This window comes from Heteronotia binoei, chromosome 13 (genome assembly GCF_032191835.1).
Source record: "Heteronotia binoei isolate CCM8104 ecotype False Entrance Well chromosome 13, APGP_CSIRO_Hbin_v1, whole genome shotgun sequence".
Classification (NCBI taxonomy): Eukaryota; Metazoa; Chordata; class Lepidosauria; order Squamata; family Gekkonidae; genus Heteronotia; species Heteronotia binoei.
Window position 1 is genome coordinate 26,397,634 of NC_083235.1, and position 20,770 is coordinate 26,418,403.

Here is a 20,770-nt window from a genome sequence, read left to right on the forward strand (position 1 = left end):
AAGAACGTCCTGACGGTTAGAGCAATTCTTCAGTGGAACAGGCTTCCTTGGCAGGCGGTGGGCTCTCCTTCCTTGGAGGTTTTTAAACAGAGGCTAGATGGCCATCTGACAGCAAAATTCCTGCGAATTTAGGGGGAGGTATTTGTGAGTTTCCTGCATTGTGAAGGGGGTTGGACTAGATGACCCTGGAGGTCCCTTCCAACTCTATGATTCTATGAGATGCTGTGATACCAAAGATGGCTGGAAGCCTCTAGATGGACTCTTAATGAAACCAGCCCTTTCCTGCTCCAGCCATTGGCTGAGTTGCTGTGACATCGTGGAATGCTAACAAGCATTCCAGCTGTGCTGAAGGTAATGCAGAGGGGGGGAGGGACCTGTTTGCCAGTTGTGCAGAGGCACACAGGTAAGACAGGTCTCATTTTTAGAATGAACCCCTTGAACTTAACAGTTAGGAAGCAAGGCAGTCATTAACTTCCCAGCTACCTGACCATCATGACCGTGCATTCAGTTCCTAGTGCAGCTGAAGATTATGGACTACAGCCTGCTCTTGGGGATCCATGACGTGGCACGGGCTGAGCAAGAGGAAGAGGAGGAAGTGAAAGAGGAAGAGGAGGACGGCGAGGGAGAGCCTGGGGGCGTGGCCTCAGTGGGATCCTATGGGACATCTCCAGAGGGCATCGGCAGCTATCTCAACTCCCACAGGCCTCTGGGGCCTGGCGACTTTGACCCATACATTGACGTTTACGCCATCAAGAGTGCCGAAAGTAAGTTGTGGGGCGCAAGGGAGCCTTCACCCAGAGAACTTTGATTCTTGAGTCAAGACTCTGCCAGATGACTAACTGCGATAATGTTAGTCCTACCTCCCCCCCCTTTTTTAATGCTCATTGCCATATTTCACCAAAGGCCTTCACTTGGATCTGCTGTCAACTACAGAGAAACCTGTCCCTGTGGAGAGTTAGCTGGGAAAGAAAACGGCCTCGGCAGTTGGAGACTGGGTTTGTCCATCTTGAAATTTATTGAGCGAGCTAGCTTTTAGCTAGAGCTGAGTATGTGCTTGTCCACAAAGCTGTCTTTTGTGTGTCCACACACACAAAGCTGTCTTATACTGAATTAGATCTTTGGTCCATCAAGTTCAGTACTGTCTTCTTTGACTGGCGGCTGCTCTCCAGGGCCTCAGGCTGCTCTCCCGGATCTCTTTCACATTACCTCCTCACTGATCCTTTTAACTGGAGATGGTGGGGGTTAAACCTGGGACCTTCTGCATGCTGAGCTGATGCTGAACCACTAAGCCACAGTCCCTCCTCTTGTTTATTGCTTGCATCCCACTTGATCAGGCAAGGGACCAGCCCTCTGTCATTTCCCTGGGAAATGAAGGATGGGAAGAGCAGGCTTAGCCTCTCCTTCCAGTATCTGCATCAGGCTCATAGCTCTGTTGATGGTGGCTTAAATGCCAGAGGGGGTGCTGTGGGTGTCTGAAAAGGTCATGCAGAAGCCTATGACATTCAGTGAAAGATTGGGAAATGTATAAGGAATCTGTGGCCATTAATGCCTGTGACTCATCGCATCCTAATTACTGTAAAGCAGACACTTGCTTCTACGAACTGGGCACCTAAGATTCCCCAAGATGCCCACTGAGGCAAGGCTGTTATTCTTTCAGGGCAGTGCTACTTCCTCTTTTAAGTCTGGTTTCTAAATGCTGATTAAATTGCAAATAATGAAGAGCTGTGCAAGTGCGCAGTTTGTATAATTTTGATGGCAGAATTTGGGACACTTTGGGTTTTTGGCAGAGGACAATGCACTTTTCTTCCCATTTTGGACTCCAGGCAGTTCTGGAACATCATTCTCTTCTCCTCTGTTTTTCCACAACCACAGCCCTGTGAGGAAAGCCAGGCTGAGAGATTGAAACGGGCCCAACATCACCCAGCAAGCTCCCTGGCAGAAGTGGGGATTCGAACCCTGGTTACCCAGGGTCCTAGTCCGCCACTCTGTCCACTACGCTGCACTGGCTCAGAGGTGGTGCTCATCATCTTGGCTGTAGCCACAGTCGGAGGCCCTTGGCTTCTGGGAGAGAGGTTGCTGGATTTGTTGGAACACAGCAGAGGGCCAGCAGCAAGGGCTGTTGTTCCGCTTCTGTGTGGTGCCTCTGGCTACTTAATCTGCAAAATGAGAATTAGTGTGCAGGGCACAATTGCACGTGATTAGTAAATTCTGAATAGTTTGTAGGGGGGGCGGGCACAAAGATTTTAGATCAAATTGGTTAAAGATCCTGATGGGTTGTTGTTGTTCCCTCGGAGCATGTGCCTTGGTTGTTGATTGTGGAGTCACTTGGTGTTTTCTCCACTTCATAACTGCTTCTTAGCGCAGGACATCCTTTTTATCCCTGCTTCTGGATCTGTGTGGCCTGGATTGTGCGACTGGGAGGCTATGGAATTTGGCCTGTTGGTCACTTGGCTTTTTCTAGCTCTAAGGGCTCTGTAATCAGAATAGATCTAGTTCTCGGTGCACGAGGCAGGCAAAGCATTGGTCCTTTTGGGGAAACGGTCTGTCAAGGAAGTGCAAGCGCACGTAAGAGGCAGAGGTGGCGCATCTCCTGCCCTGTCCCCGTTCAACTCCCTTTCTGCTTTTCCAGACAGCCCGCAGAAGGAAGTTTATTTCATGGGACTGATCGACATCCTCACGCAGTATGATGCCAAGAAGAAGGCTGCCCATGCAGCCAAGACAGTCAAGCACGGGGTGAGTCCAGCCAGCACCTCTTCTCCAAGAGAGCAACTTTGGAACGAGGAATGGGTCCTCATTGGGCAGGGGAGGGAACTGAGGTTTTTATTGCATCTTGGCATGTCTTTAACTATTTAACTGTTGCCTCGGGCTAGCCACTGGGACATTCCATAGCGAGTAAGGTGGTAAGGCTGTAAACAGCATGGGAGACCGGAGGGAATGCCAAAATGAAGTGGGAATGCCAAAATGAAACCTTCCTCTAAGTTTTATGGTTTAGGAAAAGAACAAAAGTTCGAGTTCAGTGGCACCTCTAAGGTCCAACAAAGTTTAATTCTGGGTATAAAGTTTAATTCTGAATATAAGCTTCCACGTGCATGCATACTTGAAATAAGACTTCCTCAACCATCACATCTAGGTAGAGAGAGGGTAGTTGTCAGGAAAGGCTAATTAGGCATAAGTAACTGAGCAATGTAGAGCTGAAATTGGATTAAAGCAGTTGGTAAGACCTGTGAATAGCAGCAAATTAGCATACAGATAATTAAAGAACAAATTTTGAGTCCAGTGGCTCCTTTAAGGCATGAGCTTTCGTGTGCAGACACACTTCCTCAGATAAGTTGAATGGAAGTTTTCATATGTATAGGCAGATGCCTCTGCATTGGTGAACAACGCATAATAAAAGAGTTGACAAACAGATGGGAGAACTAAGTTTGAGTTCAGTGGCACCTTTAAGACCAATGAAGTTTAACACAGATACCCACCTGAATCAAATTTTAGTAAAAGTGACAGGTTTATGGCCACTTGCAGATTTGGATTAGATGCTCTCTTTCTTGTCCTATCTCCTACCTTCAGTATCATTGGCCCACCAATCACTCCCTGCCTTACAGAGAGCTGGGAGGGAAATCACGGTGGTTAACCCTTCTTTTTTGTGTGTGTGTCTTTCCCTACAGGCCGGTGCAGAGATCTCCACGGTGCACCCAGACCAATACGCCAAGCGTTTTCTGGACTTTGTCACCAATGTGTTTGCTTAACGGGCTGTGCTGTGACTGCCACCAAAGATCAAAAGGCTTTCCTGCCCCCATCCCCATAGTTCTCCCCTGCCATTCTGACCCCCAAATTCTCAGTAAGAGGGATGGTCCCCCCCTACTGTTTGGGTGAGCAGGAGAGTCCTCAGACGAGAGAGCCCCGTTGCAGCTGGCCTGGGGAGACAGCTGCCAAATCAAGTGCCTTAAACTCCGATCTTTCCTCGGGAACGGTCGGCAATTCAGAGCTATTCGGCAGCTCTTCGGAGGCAGCTTCCTTCCGTTTCCTGGTGGGAGAAACGAGGCCGGCAGCTCTCCGTCCCCTCGGATGGACCTGCGACAACACTAGTCAGTGGCTCTGTTTAGGGCAGCATCTACAAAACTCTCACACAGGGTCAGCTGGCGTCTTATTCCAGGACAGAATAATATGCAATAATAAGAAATTTTTAAGTCACGTGCCTTCGGAAGAAGGGGGGGATGAGTGCAATCTTCTCTGCACCGTCAGTTTCCATCAGGGTGCCTGACGGTATATCCCGGTAGAGTCAGCAGCACTACCTATTGATGTCAGAGCCTCTGTGCAAAATCTTTACCTCTTCTCTTCACTCCATGGTGAGAGTTTTTACAGTGTCCCCTCCCCCTTCCTTATAGAAGGTTTAGGTTGTTTCAGAGCACCCTTGTTGATAATAAACCTTCCCTTCTGTTGACCATCTGAAGGGCTTAAAAATGTACTCCAATTCCCATTGGGTTGTTTTGTTTGGGGTTTTTGTTTTTGCTCTTCCACTGTGGCTTTTTAAAAGCCTCACCCAAACTCCACTCCTTATGCAGGCCCGATATCTGAGACAGCTTTTATTTGGATGTACTGTAATCTCCCCCCACATCTTATCCGCTGGAGGTTGCGCACCAGTTCAGGGCTGCTAAAACGGGGGGCTGGGATTTGGTTCCTGGGTGGTTCTTAATCTCTGCCCTAGTGGAGAGGGCCGTGCTGGTCTCGGCAGAGAGGATTTTTTTTCTGACCCTGGCACCACGTACCAGGCCATTTCCCTAACTTGGATGGGTGGAACAGCTCTGCTCCATAGCCAGGAGAGTCTGAGTCTCCACAGAGCGGCCTGCACGAGGCTCGGCTGCCCCAGCCCCACCCAACAATAGCAATCCTGTTCCAACGTTTTGGCAGAGGCTGAAAGTAAAAGCCTCGCCCTAGGTTATAATTGAAGGTTTCTTTTGCTGAGGGATAGAAAGGGCTCAGTAGGGGACATAATGCCCGTGTTTCAGGCACACCCCCGTAACTGTTCTGCTGCAAGAGGAATGCAAGACAGAGCTAGCATTTCCTGTCTCTTTCAGCCCACTAAGGAGCAAGAGCTCTTGGCTGAGGTCTGTAGCTTGCAGAGGGGACTCCCTGGGCCCTTCGGTTATAGGCCAAGCCATATTGGGGACATTGCTCGGTAGCCACAGCCTTCAGCAAAGCAAAGCAGGGCTCCTCCAAGACCCCACGCGACGAGCGCCTTGAGGGAAAACAAACACATTCCAGTCACTCCTGCCTACCTGGCACATTGGTCTGGTGTGCCACAGGGCAGCTGTTATCCTAGCAAGGGAGAAGCCCTTTGGCAGCACTCCTAAGTGATTCCCCCCCCTCCCCAATTTGCTGCTTGATGGTGCTGCTTTGGTCCTGGCCCCAAAGGGTTGCATCAGTACCATTCATGGTCCACACTCCTCTGTCCCACCTGCGGTTCTTCTGGGACAGAAGCCATTCCTCTTGATGCAATAAAGCCCGTGCCATGGAAACGGGCTTATGCCCCAGGGAGCTCCACGACATTCCCCCCCCCTTTTCTTTCTCTCTCTCTCTCTCTCTCCAGTGTTTCTTATTGTATAAGATGTTGTATTTCCAGTTTTCTCTGTATCAATAGAAATAAATTATTGAACCGGAGGTGTTGGTCTGTTCGCAAAACACCTGGGCTCTCTTCTTCTCAGGTTTTCCTGTGGGGAGGCTGGCAGAAAGGAGCCTCGTGTTTAAAGGGAGGGAGGGAAGAAGAGTCTCTTCTCGCCTCTTTACATCTCTGCAGAGAGAAAAGCAGCGCCTTAGAAGCAAAGGGGGAATGCCAATGGAGCCCTCTACCTAAGATTCAAATCAATGTCCAGCAATAAAGCTGGCAGACCTTGAGCACAGAAATTCCTGTACTGTCCGGACAAGGCAGTGTTTAGTTTTGTAAGGAAACGCTGGCTTGGAGCAGCTGGAGTTCCCTCTGTCCTCTGCACTGGTGGGTGGAGCCTGTGCCCAAACCACAGCTGGACAGAGGTTGGTTCTCTTTCTTCTATAGAAAACAAGGCTACCCACAGAGCTGGAGCAAAGCCTTTGAATAGAGGCTCGATGTATGGAAATAGGCAGGTGAACTGAGTTACCATCTGATCTGCTTGGAGAAAAATCTCCTGCCCCTTTAATGGGATATGATTTAATACCAGGCAAGGCTATTTACCTCCCACGCCCTGCAAAACTTTAGCTGCCTATTTCCATACAGTATGCTTCTATTAAAGGTACAGGGTGTCCCCTCCCCCCCTTCAGGCCCATTGGCAGCCCTACAGAAGCACTTTACAGCGTGAAGGTAAAACAGATTTAATTCATTTATATCAGGGGTGCCATACATACGACCCAGGGACTGGCTGTCATCTGCTTCCTTCTCCCTTTCTCGCTTCCTTCTGCATCTCTGCTTGCTTTGCCAAGCTTGCTCAATTGCACAGGAGCTACACCGCAAAGCCTCTATTTTCTCCATTGACTGAGGCTCCTCCCTTGGAGGGGGAAGGATAGCTCACTTCCAAGGAAGCTCTGGCTCTTTCTTCCCCAGGGGACCAGAAGGGGGAGGAGCCTCAACCAATAGAAAGAAGAGAGGCTTGGCTCAGTAGTTCTGCTGTGCAACTAAGAGAAAATAATCAAAGGTATCTATATTACAAAGTCAAACAATATACACACAGCTGCAAAGAGTCCATCCACAAATGATAGCTTCTTCTGTTCCGCGGATTTCTGTCTCTTAAAGGGTCAGCAGTCCCACTTTAAATTCCAAGCCACAGCTTCTGTAAAGTTCGCCTTGTTTTGAGTCATAAAGACTTCAATAGCATTGAAAAGAGACAAAATGCTCACGGCAAAATCCAAAAGAGGAGAGAACTCACCACATCTAGAACTTCCTGGCAGTTTCGAAGTCTTCCTCTGCTCTCTCATAAGTATGCAATATTTCCATGGAGACACAGTGTAAACATCAGTTGAACGAACAAAGCGGCATATCTTCTTCACTGCAACAGACTCAGGTGAGGTCTTACCAGAGCAGAGCAAAGCGATACCATCATTTCATGTGATCTGGACATTACTGTTGATACAGCCCAAAATTGCATTTGCCTTTTTAGCACTGCATTACACTCAAGTTGACTCATGTCAGAAGGTGAAAGCTGTTGAGCATTCATTATTTACATCCTCCCTGGCTGGGGCCTAAATAGGTTGCCATGCTTGTGCCCTACCACATGGTTAAGAAAGCTTGGTGGCAGCAGAAAGTGCTGTCAAGTCAAAGCTGACTTACAGTGACCCTATAGTGTTTTCAGGGCAAGAGCTGTTCAGAGGTGATTTGCCACTGCCTGCCTCTGGTACACCCATCTGGTATTAACCATGGCCCACCCTGGACCATCTAAGACAGTGGTGTCAAACATGTAGCCTGGGGGCTGAACCAGGCCCTCTGAGGGCTCCTATCAGGCCCCTATCTGCTTTCTCCCTCTTGCTTCCTTCTGCATCACAACTTGCTCTGCCAGGCTTGCTCAATCACATGGCAGAGCTACTGAGGCAAGCCTCTCTTCCTTTTATTGGCTGAGGCTCCTCCCCCTCCTGGTCTGGGGAAGGAAGGAAAGAACCTTAGCTTCCTTTGCCCAGTTCCCTGGATCACACGAGAGAGATGCAAAGAAAGCACAATTAAGACCAACCAGTTCCAATGTTTTAAGTATGATTTAAGAAATCTTTGTGTTTCTATCCTTTATGAAGTTTATATCTCTGCTAGCTGGCATTACATTTTATGACACACATGGCCAGGCCCTACAAGGTCTCTTTTATGTCAGATTTAGCCCTCATCACAAATGAGTTTGACACCCCTGATCTAAGAAAGCTTAAGTGCCCTTAAATATTGTTTACGGGCTTGGGGGCAGGGAGTGATTTCTGCTGACTTCTTCCTCTTGCGGCAACTTCATAGAGCCGTCTGACATTTCAGCCCTGGGGTCAGTTCAGGAACAGCATAGCAAAGGTGTGTAGTGGGAGTTTGGAAATCAGCACACCTCTCTTGAGGCAGTTTAAATAACCCCTAAGTTTTTGGAATGTAGTTGGGTGCCATCACATGCCCTGAATATGCACCTTCCCTTGCCTCTTTGAAATGCAGTCCTATAGTATTTTGTCTGAAATCTTAAAATGCATGTATAAATTATGATTGGTTGGGGTTTACTGCCCTTGAATCAAAATCTTCCATTTATGGGTTTACATGGGAGATACAACGGATCTTTTTGAGTGTGCAAGAGGTTTGCAGAACAGATAGAGACATAGGGGCTTTCATACTGCTAGATCAAAACATCTTGGAAGATGTGAAACTCTGGCATGTTGAGCACTCCTTGTGTCAGATCTGGGCAGCTCCAGCCTGTGTGAGAATATACAAATTTAAACCTTTCTACATCACTGCATCTTTAAAAGCCTCATTTCAGAAATTCTTCGTGAGTCTCCTTGAATGTTCTTTCCTGCTAATATTTACTCAGAGCATTAGGAAACTGAAGCTGCTGTGCTAAGCAGGTATAGGGAGCATGGGATAGAGAAGGTAGAGAAAGAGGTACTTTTCTCCCTTTCTCACAATACAAGAACTCGTGGGCATTTGATGAAATTGCTGAGCAGTTGGGTTAGAACAGATAAAAGGAAGTACTTCACCCAAAGGGTGATAAACATGTGTAATTCACTGCCGCAGGAGGTGGTGGCAGCTACAAGCATAGCCAGCTTCAAGAGGGAGTTAGATAAAAATATGGAGCAGAGGTCCATCAGTGGCTATTAGCCACAGTGTGTGTGTATATATAATTTTTTTGGCCGCTGTGTGACACAGAGTGTTGGACTGGATGGGCCATTGGTATGATTCAACATAGCTTCTCTTATGTTCTTATGTAAGTCCCATTGAATCCAGTGGAACTTACTTTTGTGTATCCCTGCTGAAGGTAATACTAACAATGCCATAACTATGAGAAACAGTCTGCAAATGTTATTGTGGCAGAAGTTTTTGTGCATTGGAATCTATTTTGACCTATAGTCCAAGATGGCTTTTGGTAGAACAAAAAGTAGCTTGTTTTTAAGGTGCAGCAGGGCACCTGTATATATATAACATACCCAACATAGCTCTGAAATTTCCAGACCCAGGCTGGGAAATGTCTGGAGATCTGGGGGGAGACTAATGAGGGTGAGGTTTGGGGAGGGAAGGGGCTTTGATGTGCCACGTTCCAGAGCAGCCATCCCCCCCCCGCCCGGTGAGCTGATCTCTAGCGTCCAGAGCTCAGTGTTAATCCCAGGAAATCCCTGGCCACCACCTGGAGGTTGGCAACCCTTCCTTGGAAATATAAGTCTGCACTTAAAATTTTGCCATCCTTTTCAACGAGCAGAAAGCTGGCACAACAGATGAACCGAGGAGGTGGAAATTTTACATAAAGTTTACTTTATGTAAAAGTCCCATCACGCATTGAGCAGTGCAGTCTGTTATGCTGTCTCCACACTGTATCCCTCCATTCTCTGGAATGATGCTGAACTCGGCCTTCAGTATAGAAAGGTGGTGTGGGGTCGGCTTGGGATCTCCTGTAATTACAATTGATCTCCAGACTAAAAAATAGTTTATTTAAAACATTTATTCCACTTCTCTTGGGGAAACGGCTGCTTTGCATGGTGGATTGCATTGCAATACACGCTACCAAGGTTCTTCCCTTCCCCAGCTTTCCCCACAAATCTCCAGGTAATTCTGAACCCAGAGTTGCCAACCTTATGCCTGACCTTTTAGGCCTCTGTGCCGGTAATCCAGGTGCAAATCTATTGCTGGCAGAGGGTTAGGTGCATACTGGTGGGCTGCATTCGCCCATCATTGGATACCGCGCTGTCCTTGCTCTCCGGTTATCATTGGATACCGCGCTGTCCTTGCGCTCTAGCCCTTACGTTGCAACTGGATGGCCTTGTTTGCACAAATCTGAGTCTGTGAAAATGCTGACTCATAAGAATTTGTGCTGGTACGGGTTTGTTTTCTTAAGTCTTTCAAAGTGCCCACTGGACTCCTGTACGATGTTGCAGGCAAACGCACTTGCCTGCCGCCACTGCTGCCGCACATTGTCCAAGGAGCAGTGCCGGATTAAACCCTGTGGAGGCCTCTACGCAGTTGAAATCTCGAGGGGCCCCTTGCAAATCGTCTCAGAGTTGGAACACCCGCTCCACCACCCTCGCTGCAGGCACCTTCTCAAAAGCTCTTTTGACCCCTTTGGGGAGGGATGATGGCTCAACAGTAGAGCATCTGCTTGGTAAGAAGGTCCCTGGTTCAATCCCTGGCATCTCTAACTAAAAAGAGTCCAGGCAAGCAGGCATGAAAAACCTCAGCTTGAGACCCCGGAGAGCCGCCGCTAGTCTGAGTAGACAGTACTGATTTTGATGGACCCAGGGTCTGATTCCGTATAAGGCAGCTTCATATGTTCCTATGACAAAGCTGTGGCAGAGAGGCAGAGAGAGGCAAAGTTGGTGGCGATGCCAGCAGCAGGCGCACCAAGCAAGTTGGGCAAAAAGCTGCTCAGTTGCTGGCTGCGTGTGCAGGCTGGGAAGGGGGGAGCCGGTCTGGGCCCCCTAAAGGCATGTGGGCCCATAGGCCAGTGCCTACTTGGCCTAATTGTTAATCCAGCCCTGCCAAGGAGCGATGCACACAGGCCTAGGGAAAGTGTGTATGTTCCCTCTAAGCTGTGGAGTCGTGAGTAAAAATTCTACTTTGTGAGCTACTGCATTAAAGCTGTGAGATACCGCATCAGTTAGTTTGCTCTAGGGCCATTTTTCTTGAGCTGAGGCAAAAATGTGTGATCTGGAGGCTAAAAAATTGTGAGCTAGCTCACACTGACTCAGCTTAAAGGGAACACGGATTGTGAAGCGTGACCCCCACCTCCTCCCCTTGCAGCCGGGAGGGCGGGAAAGAGCAATGCGGCCTCTCTGCTGCTGGCGAAGGGAGAAAGAAAGCGAGACCCCCCCCCCCACAAGCTCCTTCCCTCCTCCTTCCGCGAGCGCGCAAAATAAAAAACAGAAAAGGAGGTGTGTGTGGTGGTGGTGGTGGAGGGGGGGAAGCTCTTTTGCTGTCACGTCGAGTTGTTGCTATGGCCATGACCATCATTCCAGCAGCAACAAGCGGGCGCCACGTGACGCGCCCAGCGATGGCTGCTCGCCGGGGAGGGAGGAGGTGAGCCGCGCCAGCAGCAGCAGCAGCAGCAGACGGCGGGGGCACGTTCTCCCCGCGCGGCCACCCCAGGCGCGCCCCGCCAGCATTGTTCTGCCGCTGCCCCCTCCTGCACCTCCAGCGTCCCCCCCCCTTTTGTTTTTTTTCGCAGCGTTGCCTTTGCGCGCCACAGCGACAACGGAGCTTTGGATGAATGGAGCGTTCCCACGAGCCACGGATGTTCCGCTATGGTGGGTTCCAGCGGAGGGGGGGAGGGGAGGGGGAGATCGGATTGCAAAACGGTGTGTCGCGGGGGGGGGGTCTTTTCTTTGCACAGCGGGCATTGCATCTCGCATCGTGTGCATGAGCAAGGCCGGGGGGGGGGCGGGTTGGATGAATGCTTCTTGCCGCGCCGCCGTCTGGCTTTGGATGCCCGGAGAGCGGGTTGTGAGTTTTTTTCCCTTTCCCCAATAATGTGGCGCATTGACCGGGGCCCATCTGCATATCCAGGCAGCCGGTCTCCCTTCGCAGCTGCAGTCTCCCCCAACCCCCCAGCCGCCCCACTGCGTGTGTGTATGTGTGTCAGCTGGCTTACAGCGGCAGGAGCGTTGCCCAAAAAGAAGGAAGACGGTGTGTTTGGAGAGAAAGCGTGGGTGCGGGCGAGGGAGGGGGAGTGAGATCTTTGGCATAGGTGGGGGAGATTGGTAATGCTTCCCCCCCTCCCCCGCTTTAACTAGGAGATCCCCCCCGCAACTAAAAAAAAAATCCTTAGTATGGTGGAGAGAAGCCGCTTTGCATGATGATATCGCTCCCGAAGTGCCAGTGCATCTACCTGTCAAACCTCCTAGAGCCGCGGGGGTGGGCAGGCAAAAGATGGGGCCGGGGGTTGGGGTGGGGAGAGAATGCATTCCTGTGGCTGAAGCGATGGTCTGGGATGCAATCGGGTCAAGTGAGGATCAGCTGCCCTGCTATGCTGTTGTCATGCTGTGGGGTGCGGTTGGTGAGGGGGGCGAACAAAGACAGAGGTGTTGTTATCCTTCAGCTCCTTATTTGGGGGGGGTGACCCTAATATGTTTTCGAGAATGCTGACTGGGTCCTGATGTGATTCAGATTAGGGAGCTGTTTAGAAGATGGGTGTTCCTTGGATGGGCTATTGTCTCTTGCTCCGATTCCCCCTCCTCCGCTTTCCACAGCAACCCCCCCTCCTTTTCCCTCTTTGTTCCTTGTCCCCATTACTTCAAAGGGAGTGGAAGCTGTTGGCCTCATCTTTGATAAACAACCCCAGCTGTTAAATGAGCTTGCGTCTCATCATCAAATAGGCATGGGGGGGCGGTGTTGGAAATAAAAACCTGAACTGTTTTTTACCAGCATTTCACCCCTAAGGTCTCCCTGAGGTCTGTAGCCTTTGAAAGGTTATTTCCTTCCCCCCTCCAACATCATTGCGGTAGCTGTCCTCTTCTGCTCTTGCATTCCCACCCAGTATTCTCCATCACAAAGATGCCGGATCAGGACCTGTAAGTTTTCTTGTGCAGAGGAGGCCCATTGCAGGGTAAAAAGGGCCTACCTTGGCCTTGCCCAAGGTCACCAAAGATAAGGTGTCCAGATTCAACAGAGGACAGGGCTCCTGAGAGAGAAACTTCAGGAGCCTGGACTGTTTTGAAAGGGGCTGCCTGACCGAGGAAAGCGGCATCTGCTGAAATGTCAGCGACCCAGGCACCAGCTGCGCCTTTGAGATCCTCCGCGAGATCCTTCGCCACTGGGCCACCATCTCGTCAGTGGCGTGCCATGGAGGCTGACTGACGCAGAGCTCTGAAGGCTACCTGTGATGAAGCTGCGGGGGGCGGGGAGGAATAATGGCACATCCCGAGCTCCATTTCAGTAGCCTTGGGAGAACATGCACAGAATTTGTCTATAAATGTTGCCTTCCTGATCTTGGAGGACTCTTATCACCAGATTGGGGAGAAGGCCTTACCAAGGGTCATGTGTGTGTCGTCCTGGATTACAGCCAATAACATCACTTCTGGAGGGCTTTGCTTTGTGCATGTTGTGGTGAAGGAAGACAGTAGGGGCGATCTGGAGCTAGGAAGGTTGAGGTTCGTGAAGTGGGTCTGTTAACTGCAGGATCCTTCTCCTTCTTAAGGGCTGCCTGTGAACCGCTTTGTTTTTGGTGAATCTCCAGGACCTAGAGAGCGGGGAGGGAGGGCAATGATCCAAAAGTAGAAGGGCGGGGTGTTATTTGCAAAGGGTGTTTTGGGATTTGCTAGTAGAAGATGCAAGCGGGGAGATCACCATCAGTTCAGCCATATGCCACATATACACAGGGTAGCCATCGAGACCAGTGTGTCCCATGAGAGGGAAGCTGCAGCAGTCCTGATGTCTGTACTTGATTAGGTTCAGAGCTGTGCAGATGAGAACTGCAGGGCTTTTTTGGCAGCAGGAACTCCTTTGCATATTAGGCCACACACCCCTGCTGTAGCCAGTTCTCCAAGAGCTTAGAGGGTGCTTAGCTCAAGGCCTACTGTAAGCTCCAGGAGGACTGGCTACATCAGGAGTGTGTGGCCTAATACACAAAGGAGTTCCTGTTACAAAAAAAGCCCACTGGGCCTTACTTAAAGTAGGAGAAAATCCATGCTTTGATATAGGTAGCATGGTATGTGGCTAGAATCCTGACTTGGATCTGGAAGACTTGGATTTATTTTATTTATTTAATTTCTTTGTACCCTGCCTTTCTCCCCAATGGCGACTCAAAGTGATTTGCATCCTTCTCTCCTTTGGTTTATCCTCAGAACAACTGTGTGAGGTAGGCTAGGCTGAGAGAGTCTGACTGGCTCAAGGTCACCCAGCAAGCTTTCATGGCACAGTGGAGACTCGAACCTGGGCTTCCCAGATCTTAGGACGGGGTGACCAAACCGTGACTCGGAAGCCACATGTGGCTCTTTTACACATATTGTGTAGCTCTCAACTCCCCTGCTGCCCTGTCGGCCAGCTTGGAGAAGACATTTCTCTCTTTAAATCAATTATCCAAATCAGATGGCAGCTTGGAGAATGCTTTGAAAGTTAAAGTTGCTTTATTTCCACCTTTCCCTCCCTCCTTGCTCCCCATTTCCTTCCCTCCTTTTCTTCCTTCCTTTGCTCAAACTTCTGACACTCATGTCTTGTGGCTCTCAAGCATCTGATGTTCATTCTGTGTGGCTCTTACATTAACCAAGTTTGGCCACCCCTGTCCTCAACTGATACTCTAATCCAGGGGTGTTGAACTCATTTGTTTTGAGGGCCGGATCTTACATAAATGAGACCTTGTCGGGCTGGCCATATACGTCATAAAATGTAATGCCAAGTAGCAGAGGTATAAACTTTATAAAGGATACAGACAAACACAACGATTTTTAAAAGCTTAAAATAAGACATGCTTAAGTGTTAGCACTTGGTCTTAAAGGTGCTTTCTTTGTATCTCTCCCATGTGATCTAGGGAACTAGGCAATGGAAGCTCTGGCTCTTTCCATCCTTCCCCAGGGGACCAACAGGGGGAGGAGCCTCAGCCAATAGAAGAGAGGTTTGGATCAGTAGCTCTGCTGTATGACTGAAAGAGCCTGGCAAAGCAAGCTATTCCTCCCCAAGGGAGGAGCCTCAGCCAATGGAGAAAATAGAGGCTTTGATTGAGCAAGCCTTTCAAAGCAAACTGTGATGCAGAAAAAAGCAAGAGAGAGGGAGAAGAAAGCAGATGACAGCCAGTTGTTCTGGGGCCTGATAGCTCTGGGAGCCTGATTCGGCCCCCGGGCCACATGTTTGACACCCCTGCTCTAATCTCTATACCAGGGGTGACCAAACTGTGGCTCGGGAGCCACATGCGGCTCTTTCACATGTTTTGTGTAGCTCTCAAAGCACCTACTGCCCCGTTGGTCAACTTGGAGAAGGCACTTGACTCTTTAGATCACTTATCCAACCCAGTGGCTTGGAGAATGCATTTAAAGTTAAAGTTCTTTCCATCTCTCTCTCCCTCCCCCATCTATTGGCCTTCCTTCCTTCTTTCCAGCTCTCAAACATCTGATGTTCACGTCTTGCGGCTCTCAAACATCTGATGTTTATTCTGTGTGGCTCTTATGTTAGTCAAGTTTGGTCTATATCACCCTGGCTTTCACTCCAATAGAAGGCTATTTACTTCCGATAGAAGCTTGTCACTGTGACCTTAGGCCAATGATGACTCTCTGTCAGCCTTAACTATCTCAGAGGACAGTTGTAAGCAGGGCCGGCCCTAAACTGTCTGGCACCCTTGGCAAGGCTAACTTCTGGCACCCCCCCCCCACTGATGACATCACAGAGTCACATGGGGTGCCCAATTTGGTGTCCCCAGAAGGCTGGCACCCTAGTCAATCTCCTAGTTTGCCTAGTGGCAGGGCCAGCCCTGGTTGTAAGGATAAATTGGAGGGGAAAACAATGCTAGAAGCTGCTTTGGGGAGAAAAGTCGGGTATGAATATTTGAAATAGATGGCATATGTGTTGAATAGTTCATGAAACAGGGAAAGCGATGTCTTTCTTCATGAACCAAATTCTGTTAGGTAGCACAGCCTTGGAAATTACCTTTCCCCTCTAGTCTCCTGTGGTAAATAAGAATCTCTTCCAGGTAACTAGGCAGGGAAGATTGAAGTGAGGTGAACTGGAAGAGAGTCTCTTTTATATAGTCCGGCTATCCAAGCACCCAGAACAATGCTAGCATTTGTAAATCAGCAGTTATTAAACGCCACGGTGGGCTGTGGTAACTTATTTGTAGGCCTGTAGAGGAGGGTGCAGGCTTTTGAATGAAAACAGAACTCTTTGTCAGAATGGAAAGATGTTGAAGCCATCAGGTTCCCAGAAGGTCCTCCTGCCTAGATACTGATGTGTTTCCTACCGCTCCGTTGGGCAAAAGTTGGCCTAAGGAGGTTTCCTCCAGATTGTGGCTCCTTCTCCAGAGCAAGAACAACTTAGGCAGAAGGAAAGTCTTCCCGCCTAAAGGAGGTCACACACATGAAGCTGCCATATACCGAATCCGACTATTTGTCCCTCGAGATCAGCCTTATCTACTCAGACTGGAAGCAGCTCCCCAGGTTAAGAACATAAGAGAAGCCATGTTGGGTCAGGTAAGGGGTGGAATTCTAGCAGGAGCTCCTTTGCATATTAGACCACACACCCCTGATGTAGCCAATCCTCCAAGAGCTTACAAGGCTCTTTTTTGTAAGCTCTTGGAAGATTGGCTGCATCAGGGGTGTGTGGCCTAATATGCAAAGGAGCTCCTAGAATTCTTCTCCTGGGTCAGGCCAATGGCCCATCTAGTCTGACACTCTTTGTCACCCAGTGGCCGTAATCCAGGTACCATCAGGGGTCCACCAGCAGGTCCAGTTCTTGGGCAGAGGTCTTTTGCATCAGCTGCTGCCTGATCCTTTTTAAATGGAGATACATGGGCCCTTCTGCAATGTGAAACAGAAATTCTCCCACTGAGCCACAGCCCCTCCCCAAGAAATGTTCCACTGATCAGCCCCAGACTTGCAGGGCAGCATTCGCTTTCCAACAGTCCTTTGGTAATAAGCTCCATTGAACAAAGTGGGACTTAATAATGAGTAAATACATAGGGTTGCCAGCCTCCAGGTGGGGTCTGGAGATCTGCTTTTACAAGTGATCTCCAGCTGGCAGAGAGCAGCTCCTCAGAAGAAAATGGAAACAATTTTCACCGAAATGCAATACAAATTACACATGTGAATGTAAAATATGCCAATTTATAAAATATGCAATATATTGACAGAAGTGTTCTGATGAATTTATATTGTTGATATTTATTCTATATAGCATTTATAAATTGCATATTTTGATTCACATATTGTGTAATTTGCATTGCATTTCTGTGAAAATGGTTTCCATTGCCATTTACACCAAAACCTGTCAGAGTTCACTCCTCTAGAGAAAATGGCTGCTTTGAAGGGTGGACTCTAGGGCAGTGGCCCCCAACCTTTTTGGCACCAGGGACTGCTTTCGGGGAAAACAATTTTTCCACGGACCAGTGAGGGAGGCAGTGCTGGGGGTTTTGCCAAATCAGGCTGCCCCCAGGCCACATCCTTGCCCCCCATGGGGGTCTTTAAATAGGGAGAGATGGGGGCTGTTTCTGCCTCCCCTTCCATTTAAAGACCCCCACCAATCAGCTGATTTGTGGAGGACTATAAATGGAGGTAGGCTCACAGCAGCACTGCCCCTTCTGCTGACTTGAGCAGACGAAAGAGGTGGTGTGGCTTTGCTCTGAGGCTGCCTCCCCTTGCTCCACAGCCCAGTTGCTAGCAGGCCACGGACCAGTACTGGTCCACGGCTCGGTGGTTGGGGAACCCTGCTGTAGGGCATTGTACCCTTCTGAGGCCCTTCCCTTTCCCAAACCCCACCCTCTCCCAGCTCCACTCCCAAAGTCTCCAGGTATTTTCCAACACAGACCTGGGCAATCCTATAAAATACAAGTGAAGTTAGTGACTGGGATCCTACCCATATTAACTCCAGGAAGTAAATCCCACAAAATCTGGAAGGGTTTACACTCCCCCCCCCCTTTATAGTTTTGCCTTTAATCATGACTCTTGTTCTGAACCATATCAGTTATATTTCTCTATCCTTGTATACGTGCGTCTGTTCATCTGTTACTGTGGAGAGACGTTACAGCAGCAATATCCTTGATATTGGGCTATGTATCTTAAGTATATAAACAGAGGTGTTGGATTAGAAACTGCGTTTAAAAAAACTCCATATGAGTTATGGCCAGTGCTCCCTCTAAGCTGAGTTAATGTGAGCTAGATCACTGTTTTTTAGCCTCCAGCTCACACATTTTTGTCTTAGCTCAGGGAATATGGCCCCAGAGGCAAACTAATTTATGCAGCAGCTCACAAATTTAATCCCAATAGCTCACAACGTAGAATTTTTGCTCACAAGATTCAGTTTAGAGGGAGCATTGGTTATGACAAGCCTCAAACTCTCTGCTAACCTAAGATCCCACCCCTTTGCCATTCTGCTCAGATAATCAGTTCTGTGTCACTCAAAAGCCAACATTCTCTTCCACTGCTGGCTTTCAGACTTCATGTTTTCAGGCACTTCTTTTTGTATAGAGTGATCTATGGAGCAATCCAAGCATCTCTGCTGTAGTAACTAAGCATATCGTAGAAGATGATGAGGCATATTCTAGAACTCGAAACTGGAACCTTGTCCTGATCGCAAGAACAGGGGCCTAGAACACACTCAGTGGGCAGAATAGTATGCTGACTGCTTACAGCAGTGAAAATTCAGTACTGATAGACCTGGTCTAGACATGGGGTAGAATCGAGGCAAAAGATTGCTGAGGTGGTAGAATGGACTTTACTAATTGAGAGTGCAGGAGAAGTATTTCATTTTTTCCCAATATTTCTTCTCCATTAATAATTCATTGTAAGTAGAAAACTTTCAACGCATGGTTATGGTTTGGTTAGAGCAGGGGTGGCCAAACTGTGGCTCGGGAGCCACATGTAGCTCTTTCACACATACTGAGTGGCTCTCAAAGCCCCCACCACCCCATCAGCCATCTTGGAGAAGGCATTTCTCTCTTTAAATCAATTCGCTGAGCCAGCCCAGAACCTTGGAGAATGCATTTAAAGTTGCTTTCTTTCCTCCTCTCCCTCCCCATCTATTTGCCCCCTTCCTTCCTTCCTTCCTTCCTTCCTTCCTTCCTTCCTTCCTTCCTTCCTTCCTTCCTTCCTTCCTTCCTTCCTTCATCTGCTATTTATTCCATGTGGCCGCCCCTCGGTTAGGGCCTGATATGCTAGTTTAAAAAAAAAAAATTGCAGGGAGTTTTTAAATGGAGAAGCAATGACTTTTCCCCACCTGCAATCTTAAGTGGTACAGCCTTTTTAACCACCTCCTTCTGTTGCAGTGAAGAACCAAGGCTGTAAACAATCTGTATTCCAGAGAGATCACTGATCTCATTGAAGATCCTCTGCTTAATTTCCAAGGAATTCTAAGGCTCCCTGGAACACAATTGGAAACCCACTGTCTTGGACCAACAGAAATTGCTTCAAGGAAAGCCTCTTTAAAAATTCATTAATCAAAGGGGACTGGGTGTCCTTTGCAGCCCTTCAAGTACTTGAAGATGGTGATCATATCACCTCTCAGCCACCTCCTTTCCAGGCTAAACATTCCCAGCTCCTTCAACCTTTCTTCATAGGACTTGGTCTCCAGACCCCTCACCATCTTCGTCGCCCTCCTCTGGACTCGTTCCAGCTTGTCTATATCCTTCTTAAAATGTGGTGCCCAAAACTGAACACAATACTCCAAGTGAGGTCTTAACAGAGCAGAGTAAAGCGATACCATCACATCACGTGATCTGGACACTATACTTCTGTTGATACAGCCCAAAATTGCATTTGCCTTTTTAGCCACCACATCACACTGTTGACTCATGTTCAGCGTATGATCCACTAAGACCCCTAGATCCTTGTCGCACATACTACTGCTAAGACAAGTCTTCCCCATCCTATAACCATGCACTGGATTTTTCCTACCTAAATGCAGAACTTTACATTTATCCCTGTTAAAATTCATTTTATTGGTTTTAGCCCAGTTTTCCAGCCTGTCAAGATCATCCCGTATCCTGTTTCTGTCTTCTACTGTATTGGCAACCCCTCCCAATTTAGTATCATCTGCAACTTTAATAAGCATTCCCTCTATTCCATGTGCAAATATATCCCTGTGAAAGTGGTGGAAACAAATTTGTGTGTGCATAAAGGTCACAGCCAGCTTATGGCAACTCCATAGGCTTTTCAAGGCAAGAGATGTTCAGAGGTGGTTTGCCAGTGTGTGGCTCTGCGTAGCAATCCTGGTTTCTTGGTAGTCTCCCATCCAAATGCTAACTAGGGCTGATTCTGCTTAACTTCCCAGATCTAATGAGATCAGGCTAGCCTGGGCCATCCAGGACAGGATGGAAACAAGTTTGCTGCTTTGGAAACAGACACACTCCAAACCAGGGGTGGCCAAATTTGCTTAACAGAAGAGCCACATAGAATAAATGTAAGATGTCTGAGAGCCACAAGACATGAACATCAGAGTTAGAGAGCTGGAAAAAGGAAGGAAGGAAAATAGATGAGAGAGAAGGAGAAAGAAAGCAACTTTAACTTTAAATGCATTCTCCAAGCTGCTGGCCAGCTTGGCTTGTAGAAGTGATTTAAAGAGAGAAATGCCTTCCCCAAGCCAGCCAGCAGGGCAGTGGGGGCTTCAAGAGCCACACAATGTGTATGAAAGAGCCACAGTTTGGACACCACTGCTCCAAACCAAGCTCTTTCAAAGAGTGGTTATGTAGATTTTCAACATAGTACTACTGAAAATGCAGAGATCTCCCATGGCAGGTGCCTATTGGCAAATGCCAGTGTAGTTAGTGAGGGCTAATTCTCTTCTCACCCGGCTAAGAAACAGTGTTGCAATTATTTTTAAAATGTTTACTTTTTTAAAAAAAATAAGGGGGAAGGATAAACGTGCATGCAAGAAGTCCACTGGAAGGATGCACAGGGAGAGGCTAAACCAATATTTAAATGTGTGTCTTTCATGAACATTTTGAAGGCAAAGGGGAAGCAGGGC

General features: G+C 48.4%; 2 protein-coding genes across 2 annotated transcripts in view; both read left to right on the plus strand.

Moving 5' to 3' along the window:
• The window catches only part of PIP4K2C (phosphatidylinositol-5-phosphate 4-kinase type 2 gamma), a 49,777-nt gene extending 44,122 nt beyond the window's left edge, over nucleotides 1–5,655 (plus strand). The window contains exons 8-10 of the mRNA XM_060252126.1: nucleotides 509–764; nucleotides 2,630–2,733; nucleotides 3,663–5,655. Coding sequence (XP_060108109.1) covers nucleotides 509–764; nucleotides 2,630–2,733; nucleotides 3,663–3,743 — 441 coding nt within the window. The 3' untranslated portion in view covers nucleotides 3,744–5,655. The remainder of the gene's footprint in view (nucleotides 1–508; nucleotides 765–2,629; nucleotides 2,734–3,662) is intronic.
• Nucleotides 5,656–11,373: 5,718 nt separating this feature from the next.
• Nucleotides 11,374–20,770, plus strand: part of DTX3 (deltex E3 ubiquitin ligase 3) — a 47,143-nt gene continuing 37,746 nt past the window's right edge. Inside the window, exon 1 of the mRNA XM_060252872.1 lies at nucleotides 11,374–11,418. The gene's annotated coding sequence lies outside the window, so the exon portion shown is untranslated. The remainder of the gene's footprint in view (nucleotides 11,419–20,770) is intronic.